Source organism: Aulostomus chinensis, chromosome 19, assembly GCF_037954235.1.
Source record: "Aulostomus chinensis isolate RoL2024-O1b breed Wild chromosome 19, RoL_Achi_v1.0, whole genome shotgun sequence".
Taxonomy (NCBI): Eukaryota; Metazoa; Chordata; class Actinopteri; order Syngnathiformes; family Aulostomidae; genus Aulostomus; species Aulostomus chinensis.
In genome coordinates, this window is record NC_141338.1 from 10,899,375 (window position 1) to 10,909,313 (window position 9,939).

At 39.7% G+C, this 9,939-nt stretch overlaps 1 protein-coding gene across 3 annotated transcripts in view; it reads right to left on the bottom strand.

The window, feature by feature from the left end:
- wdr70 (WD repeat domain 70) overlaps nt 1-9,922 on the bottom strand; it is a 45,000-nt gene extending 35,078 nt beyond the window's left edge. The window contains exons 1-9 of one of the 3 annotated variants that reach the window (XM_086186897.1): nt 9,834-9,922; nt 8,837-8,893; nt 8,638-8,721; nt 8,443-8,542; nt 8,099-8,306; nt 7,580-7,639; nt 6,557-6,690; nt 4,549-4,702; nt 897-973 (exon numbers count right to left, since the gene is read on the bottom strand). In XM_086186897.1, coding sequence (XP_086043023.1) covers nt 897-973; nt 4,549-4,702; nt 6,557-6,690; nt 7,580-7,639; nt 8,099-8,306; nt 8,443-8,542; nt 8,638-8,721; nt 8,837-8,893; nt 9,834-9,858 — 899 coding nt within the window. In that variant the 5' untranslated portion in view covers nt 9,859-9,922. Of the gene's footprint in view, nt 1-896; nt 974-4,548; nt 4,703-6,556; nt 6,691-7,579; nt 7,640-8,098; nt 8,307-8,442; nt 8,543-8,637; nt 8,722-8,836; nt 8,897-9,833 lie in introns of all 3 variants that reach the window. The other 2 variants (XM_086186898.1, XM_086186896.1) reach the window with 2 other exon arrangements.
- Nucleotides 9,923-9,939: the final 17 nt, after the last annotated feature.

Consider the following 9,939-nt stretch of genomic DNA (forward strand, 5'->3'; position numbering starts at 1 on the left):
GCGGTGTTGCTCTGGTCCAAATCACTGCCTTTAACAAGTAAAGGGTTTTATTTGGACTAGACCCAATGCAGAATATGCCATGTGTCTCAATACACAGCTGTGTGGCCCAACCTTCCTTTCCAGAAGAATATTCTGGACTAGAGGACTCCCTGCTGGTCACACAGAAGATGGATCTTTCTTTTTTTTTCTAAATGTTGGATAAATAATCAGATTATACAGGAGTCTGCTGCCTTCAAACTGAAAATGATGTGTCAATAAATACTCTCTCTCCATATATAGGCTACATTAAAAAAAATCTAATGAGAAATTAAGGATATTTGTTGGATTATGGATGTCACTGTGTAGGAATGACGTTGAACCAGTAATAATATAATAATATCAGCATGTGCAATTGCGTAACTACCCAAAAAGTAATTATCAATTTGGAGAGGATTGCCAAAATGTTGCACAAATGCCTTTTTTAAAGATGTTTGTTATTGCCATTTAATTTTTTTTTTCTTTGAAAACAGAAGTGCACAAAGGTTTTTTTTTTTGGTAAATATTTGATGTCAGTTTAATGTTCGTATGCCTACTTTGAGTAATACAAATTTCAAAATTATCTGCAATTTTTTTCACCAAATTGAGCAGCACGAGTGTACAGTAGATTACTATTTATGTGAATCTTACGACAACAACGTAATACAGATTTGTTATTTAGGGTTCAAGCAGAACAGTCTGGAACAGTCGAGAAATACTCATAATAGCTCTTTTTCACCTAAATTTAGCTTGACGGACACTTAAAACTAACAAAATCTGTTTGGTGCACGTGGTGTCCATCTTGCCTTCTGAAGAAGGTACAGGATTATTTGAGATTATACACTAAAGGGATGCTGCCCAATCACAGAGAGGGAACTCACCCATCATTAGAGCAGGTCATGAACTCTTCTTTCAGCTTGGGATGCCAGCAGCCACCATTCAACATAGCTGTGTGGCCCTGAAGGAAAAAAAAACAAAAAACAAAACAAGAAGTGATAATTAACAACCAACAGGCATTTTAAGGTACAGCACACCTGTGAAGTATGTGGTTAAGTGGGAACAGTCTGGTTGTCTACTTGTAGCCAGTACGAGTCGGTAGAACACAGCAGGGGGTCATGACGCCAGCAGGACCATACAAGGAAAAAAAATCCCCTTCTTTTTCAATCTTGGTGCACATAAGTTATGTGTCAAGACAGCTTCTCTGGAGCCAAAAGTGCTGTGCAAATGTCATCTATTTAATTATTTCAGTGGCATTACGTTCTTGTAATGACGCACTATCACAGTTGAACGTCTTCCCCTAAGTCAAAAACATTCATTATACCCTCAGTTTTTTTGTGTCAATTTTCAATTAAGTTGAAACGTTAACTTGTTGACAGCGTGAATCCCACACCAAACACGAGGCCTGTATCCAAGGATACAGTCATCTAAAACACATATATAACCTTCATTCTTCTGATCTCCTCAGTGCAACATAAAGGTCTCTCCCTTGAGGACAGACTCTTTTTTTTTTGCCAGTCTTTAATTTTATCTCACAGTAACCTGGACTTTTATTCTCTTTGGACCTCAACTGACAGCTGAGCCAGAGAGGTTGTGCAGCAGGCTGTAGGTCACATGGCGCTCAACTTGGAGCTCCTTGTAAAGTAACTTTTAGCCATTTCTTCTCCTAGCACCGTCCTGTGGAGCCTCATGACGACTGGTACTCCCCACCCCATGTCAGGTCAGGTCCTTCAGACATACCACTTTTTTTGACAGAATGCTTAAGAAAGCTGAACTTTGCACAAGCATAAGTTGACCAAATGACATTGGTATGTGTGCATCAGGAAGAGAGGGCAGCCTGTTCACTGTCAACTGCTTTCAGCACGCTGCTTTGATAATCGATTAAAGGAAACTTCCTTGCTGTGTAACGAGTAAAAGGACCAATGACAAATCGCTAGGTTGTTTGTTAGGTTGAAGAGAAAAGAAAAAAATAAAGCAGAAACACTCACCACCGCCACACCATATGATGGGGTTAATGCTGAAATGGGCTGTGGATGACTTGAAATGCCTCCCTGCTCTGTGCAATAACATCAAAATAAACCGAGTCATTCATCACAAGAGCCTCGTGATAAGGTTGAAAGGGCCGCTACCTTCCTGAACAAATTAGATTTCTCTTCCTCAACAGTTTAGAACAACAAATGGCCAATGACTAACGAGAACCAGGCTGATGTTCTTAACAACGCTTGACAAACACTGAGCATGTGAAGGACAAATGGAGTCAACCAAGGAAGTCTGAAAACAAGAACTGACAAACAATAATGGCATTACCACTTTGTTGTCACTGCAAATGAACAGAAAAGGCAACGACAAAGTTTTCTATATTTTTAAGGTTTAAATCCATTAAAAACGTGCTGATAATATTGATTAATCCTCTAATTTGATGATCGATTGACAATCAGGGTATATCTTGAAAAAGTGTAAATATCAAGTTCCTATTCTGATTATATTGGCTCTTTGAACAATGACAAAATATTTGCTGATGACATCTAAAACTTTATTCCTGAGTTCTGAAAAACATGTCCATGAAACTAACCACAATAAACTGAAATGAAAAACCAATCTACTCTTTTAAAAAATAATAGAATAAAGCTGACCATTGCACTGGGTGGTAAAACAGACGTGGCGTGGGAATTTCAAAATAAAGATCTGAAATGGATCAATATTTGGATTTTGCATCGATTGAGTTGTATTGTTGGTCATTGGATATCAACACTGATAAAATTATTGGTACTTTAAGTTCCTAATATTCTGAGCGCTGACAAAGTTTTTTTCTAAAGCAAAAATGGTATTTCTGCTCTTTTCTTCTCAGAAATGATGATTTGCGTTAGAGTTTTTCTCAGTTTCTGGACTACTGGCCAACCAAACTATTTAAAACTGTCTTACAAGGGGAGTAATACTCGAACAGAGGCTGAGCAGAGGCAGGAACTGAGACCGCTATCTGCTGGGACAAGAGCCAAAACACATTGTTGTTGAACCCGAGTTCCCCTTCAGCTCCAGATGAGACAGAGTAGGACATTTATGTCGGACATCCAGGAACACACTACTTGTAATCAATGGGCCTTCACTTGTTCTATACGGGTGGTATAAATCATGTATAAATGCACTGCAGCTGGCACAGATGGTTAGTAGCCAACAATTCGGCTTTCTTAAACACAGTTAAACCCAAACATGGACTCTTAATTAGGATCCGTCTTTGTAGATTCAGGTACAAGCAAGAGATGAACCACGACAGTCCTGAAAGCATGTGGTACCCTTCTCCCCCTGAGACCACCTCGGGCTGGTCACAAAGCACAAACCATTATCCTTACGCACAAAAACAGACTAGCTCATGGCGACACCTTGCTACCATTATGTGTTGGCAGGGTTTATCTACAGAATGGGGGGAGAAAAAAAAAATCCGGCCGGTGGTTAGAATTAGCAGTCACTTTTAAGCAGTTTGCTGTTGCCATAGAAAGGGAGAAAAAAATGCATGTGACATTTTAAAGGATAATTCAGGTCTGGGTCTGATTTTTAGAACTTAAGTCATCGTTGTGATTTTGTAAATAATAACACTAAGCTCAACACTCCTGCAAAGAGCTGCAAACCCAACTATGCTGCTAAAATTAAACAGTAGAGGCAAAGTAAGTCCAGCGGTCAGAGGTGGTAATCAAGTGCTTTACATTTACAGCCATAGGCTGATGGTGGAGGCTGCCGTACAAGGTGCAAACCAGCTGATCGGGAGCAACTCAGGGTTCAGCGTCTTGCTAAAGGACACTTCCACTGTCTAGTTATTAGACAGCCACCCCATCTGCTGAGCCATGCCGCCCAATTTAAAAATCCACCGTTTGTCCACCAGTTTACGGACAAACGTCTCAGTTCAACTTTGACCGAGTAGCTTGTAGATACAGTGGTGGAGTATTACATTATTGCATAACATTGTTTGTCTGCTCATTTTCAGTTTTGCCTCCAAACTAGGGAGCACTGAGAGGTTGGATACCACCGCTAAGGTGACGTGTGGATTTTTCATGAAGGAGCAAACTAATACTTGGACTGCAGTTCAAATATGACTTCCTGCATCCAGTAGGTGGCGCTAAAGAACACAAACTCATATACAAGATATTTCCCATTTACACCAGGTTGTGCTGTGTCCTATTGTCACCAAAATGTAATGGATTCTACCTTATCCTTTGTTTTGCATGTATAGCATTTCGGAATCCTGCTGACAAACAGAGAAACGTCACCGAAAACCTGCACTCCCTGGAAGAGGTAATAATTATAATTATACTACTTGCAATAATATGAATAAAGTGATATGGACTATCTAGGTGAAATGAAGCTTGTTTAACACCTTTCTTATCATCAGCTCACTTGTGCTTATTGTGCTAATAGAGTTAGCTGTAATACCGATGCTGTGCTGCTACACTCAGATTGGGTGATAACATTATTATCTAAGTAACAGATGTATAAATAACGTGTAATACACCAGAAACATATGTGTGAAACATAAATGTAGCATACCTTTGTGTTGGCCATATCTACAATGTACTGGTCTCCCTTCACACACTCCATGACATTGAAGCCATCGCGATCCAAAACTTTGGCCTGCGCATTGCCGGAAACCACCAAGATGACATCACCAGTGATGCTGTACTGCAGGGACCTGATCTGATGGCTGACATGATGGGGGGGGGCATAGATGTCACACGTTTCACACATGACGGAAATTTGATAAGTTTCTTGGTGTGTGTGTGTGTGTGTGTGTGTGTGTGTGTGTGCGTGCGTGTGTGTATGCGTGTGTGTGTGTGTGTGCGCGCGCGTGATTATACAAAATGTGTACAACAAAGTACTGTTTTTAAGACAAGCTTTTCTTCAAATGGTACAGTGGAAAAACAAAGAGTCAGAATGTTACTATAGGAACACAACACGACATCTGATCTAGTACTGACAACAGATGCACTGTGGAAATGATGACCTATTAAAGTGAAGAAATTGAAAGAATGGAACCACTTAACATACTGTATACAGACATATCCTAACACACTGAAAGAAAATAAACAATCCAAATCCGTTACGACTACTACCAGCATGCAAAAATAATATCATGGTGTGTGTAGTAAACAGGATTTTTCAATTCTAGAAACCTAAACAATCATTCTTCAGTACATGGTAATACATGCAAGTTTGGTCACTTGAGAGGTGCAGGAATGAGTCCTAAAACCTGCCAGTAAGAGAGCTGTTGAACGCCTGGTCCCCTCGTCTCAAACTCAATGTGTTTTTGGTTGAACGCTGGAACAAGGTCAGGTGTTCACGCAAGTTAAATACATCTTGAACATTTTGTTCAACATCATTATGTGTCGTAGAGCGCCGGTCGCTAACAAGTGGGTAAACCAGTCTACAAATGTTGTGGACTTTAAAGAAGCCTATAGCTAGTTGTGGTAAAGTTGAAGTCGTGAGTCAGTGGTTCAGCTTGTTCATAACTTAAGTTAGCTTTGTACATTGAACGACTGCATTTGCGCTTAAAAAAAATCCTTAAAGTGGGTCTCATTTTTGAGGCGGCACGGCTTAGAGGTAGCGTGGCCGTCTAGCAACCGAAGGGTCACTGGTTCGATCCTCACTTCCCCCGGTGACCATGCCAAAGTATCCTTGAGCAAGATACTGAGCCCCTAATTGTTCCCGATGGCCCTGTGACGGACTGGTGACCCATCCAGGGTGAACCCCGCCTCTCGCCCAGTGTCAGCTGGGATAGGCTCCAGCCCCCCCCATGACCCATAACATATAAGCGGTACAGAAAATGGATGGATGGATTCTGATTTTTGAAGTTTGTCTTGCTGAACACCACAAATAAATATCATAAATGTCTACCACGGATCTTATTTTCAGCAATAATCCAAAATCCAGTGAAAAATCCTATTGGTGGTAGGAACCCATGGCGATGCTAATGTCATCGCTGCACCATTAACACAGCAGGAAGTTTCTGGACACTGAGCTGTAATGTCTGATGCTGAGATCAAATTAATCATCAACTCTGTTTGGGGAGCTTTGAAAACTCTAAAAGGCCTATTGGGATGAGACCAAATGCTCTGTTCCTGAGTTGTATTTTTAGATCAGAAAACAGGAACCGGGGACCTCCTGAGCAGAGCTTTCTATATGAAGCCCAGCTGGTCAGTAAACCGTAGAGGCTACCGGCTCACACTGCAATCAACTTAAATGTAGCGTACATTAGTCCTAATAAAGGGAAGCCCGCTCCAGCACAGCCCACTGGTTCCCAAACAACAGAAAAGTTTGGGATCTTTGATGTTGGCTTCAAGAAACATGTGCACACAAACATTTCAACCATGTGCTTCTGAGAGATGTCCTGGAGTCAACATGAGGCTCAATGAAGCTCAACAACTGTGTGTGTGGGTTTGTGTATGTGTTTGGCACACATAAACGCAGTGAGCATCCTGGATGGTTGCATGATACAAATTAAACACATGTTAAGCAACTGTGTTGATATTCCATGTTGAATTCTCAGAAGTGGACTCACCAGTCACAAGGCTGCAGGGTTCTGAAAGCCTGCAGAGCCTGGTCCATCCCGGCAAAATCCCAGAACCGAACGTCGAAGTCATAACCGCCAGTCACAAGACGGGCTCCGGAGGGGTCTAAGCAAAGGGCTGACACCTGGGGGCACATTTACTTGGTTTAAAAGACAATCTACATGTCTCTGTCATTCATTTGGAAATTATCATCCAAAAGACTGCGGAAGGTGGTTTCAGCTGCTTGAAATATTTGACGGTGTAGTCATAGTGCCTCCAGTGAAGGCAGCAACAATAAATAAAAACCTAATATTTTAAGTGTGCTTTTGTGTAATCCTGAAATTATTCAAATCTAAACAGTTAGTAAAGTGAAATCAGCCCTGGATTTAGACACCAGACTGTCTTCACACTGAAGACACAGACATAAAAGAGTATGTACACATATTAAACCAATACAATTCTATTTTTTCCCCCAGTACTTTTCCAAGCCTTTAAGGGGAAATTTTTCAAACCAGAAAGTCTCTGAAAATTATGTTTACTCATGAAAAATGAGCTGAAATTTACATTAAAATTAACTAGCGTACGATTGCAGCAATAATGAATGACAAGTTACATGGTTTGATAAAACATAAACAAGTAATAGATTAAAACAACATTCACCAAAACTGACCACTCTCATTCGATCTTAATTTGAAAAACCCTTATTGTCATTGTTGAAGCAAATATCCATGAAACATCCTAAGATTTCTAGCTTAATTTATGTGTCAAATACTTTTCCAGGTCTAGAAATTACTATTTTGAAATTCTGTGTCTTTTTTAGGATTTTTCATGGCCGTATGATCCTTAACTATAACACTGGATAACTATAACATACGAATGGAAACACATGTGTTCCTCATTGTCATATATGGCACAAGACCAGGTAACATTTCTAAATCTGACACTGTGCATACATAAATTAATTGTTGTGGTAATTACAAGGTACTTAGGATAAATATATATCTTCTTTTTCTAGGTAATAAAAAAGGTCTTACTGTTTTGGTGCCGTGCTGCAGAGTGATCTCATGGGTGTCTGGAATCTTCTTCACTGGATTCTGAGGAGGAAAATTGAGACGTATTTAAAGATGAAAAGTAACAGAAATCAGAGCTAAATTTGACCTTAAATAAGCTTTGAGACAAATAATGATGGAAACAGTCTTCAGCTGAAAATTTAAGTTTTATCATCTGTTGTAAAGGTAGCAACTTAAGGAATGTCACTCACATCAATTTTTCACAACTCCTTTGAGTAATGCTGCATTTTGCATGCTGACAGGTGGTAGAGAAAGTTTGGCATGAAATGCAAAATAGGAAATCTGACCCCAGCACATACAGAATTACTGATAAGCAAAATAAAATGTTTGCTGTAGCTTTCTTGTGCTGCCATCTAGTGGTGACATATTAGAAGCACCCTACAACAACACACAAGCCAGTGATTTTATTTCCCCAGGCAGCAGAACCAATATGTTGTTTTGTTAACCTAATGTCGGCTGTTAAGCGTGACATTTCAGACTTACATCATCATCATCATCATCTTGTGACTCCTGCTCATCATCATCATCATCATCATCTGAATTGCCATGAACAGTGCTGCCTTTGTAACTGGGTGGAAGAGGTGGACCAACAAGCTCATCCTCCTCATCCTGGGCTGTTTGTGGAGGAGGCAGCGGAGGCCCAATATGGTCTGACTCTGAGTCTGAGCTACTGCTGTCGCCATCATGTTTTCTAAAAAGATAAAATAATAATTCAGACAAAGCAAAAGCTTATCTCGATGAACCAAAATGTAACTCATATTTGAATGACAGCCTGTCCAAACTGTAATAGTTGCCAAAACATGAAAAACTCAGAAAACACTTGTTACCTGGAAGTAGCAGTGCTGCCTCTGGGTGTGTGAGCTGATGGTTTGACTGATTTGGAGCTTTCCCCTTCCTCCTCCATTGGAGACTCCTTCTGCCTCTCTTCTAAAAGAAGCCATGATAATAATTATTATATGCATACTTACAGAAAAAGACATTGAGTAAGTGGTCCTTCATGTAATACTGATTGACAAACATACCAAATGTATTCCGACTCCTCTCAATGGCTGTTCGTCGGGTCTGTTCAAAAATGGCTTCAATGTCAAATGTGCGGGCTTTCTTACCTGAAAAGAAAAAGCAGCACATGCTTGATCAGTGCCAACACACACTCAAATTGTCTGTTTTTGTATGAGAAATTAAATATCAATTGTTTGTCCACTTCTGCCAGCATGTACATACCAAACCCAGAGAATCCCATGACAGATGCAATGTCTCCATCACCACTCGCCTTTCCTGCTGCTGAAGAGAGGCAGCCAAGTTATGGTAATGTTTGAATGCTTGCTTAGAATGCAGCTTATAGGTTTACTTTATACTAAAAAAACATATAATTTTGAACAGTAGTTGCTGCACCTGCAGCAAATTAACTTAGAAAATTAGTTTGAATGTTATTTAGTGAAACTTTCAGGTTATTTAAATCAAAATCATGAAAACAATGCATGTCTTGTTTGATATAAAACATGCAAATCATACAATGGAGGTCCATTAACAGTAATGGTTCATACTAAATAATGTTTGTAATGGTGTAATGCCTCTACCGTCATATATTTGATGTCTAAAGTCGGATTTTTACAAAGTCTACACAACCATTTTAAGGAAACCTTTATCAGTAAAGACTCTGCTATGCTAGCCGGCTATCAGCGAGTCTTATCGATAATTAATGAAGCAAAAACATGAACAAAACTTTCATGTGTCATCTAACGAACAGTGCGTAACACTAGTAAGCTTAAAAGCAAGTATGACTGAGTAAATTCCTTCATTTTAATCCCTACAATTTATACTCTGAGAAGATTCCATACAATTTACTCAAGACATTGCATGGACACTTGTTACCCACAACTTTATAACTAAACTCGCTAATATTGACATATGATATGTATCTCTAAAATCATTGATTAAGGCATACATTTTCTCCTTAAGAATGATGAAAGCTTTTTCTTGCTTTTACATACAGTGAAAACTGTAAGTTTCCCTATGCGAGGGAACATAAATAAAGTTGAAGAGCATGCTAATGTTAGCAAAACAACGAGAGCGCCGCTCTTTTCACACACAGGTTTACGGAACCTAAAAATAAATAGAATTACAAATTGTAAATAAGGTGATTATACCCCCATATAAGATACATGGTATGAAACAACTATGTGAGGCTTCAAAGGCGTGTAGCAGCAAATGAACCTACCTTCAGTGTCTCTGTAGGGATCCATGTTTTCAGATACGATGTTCGCCTTTGACCACCGGAAGTACTTTCTTCCTCTACGGCGCACTAAATCTCGCGAGACTTCCTA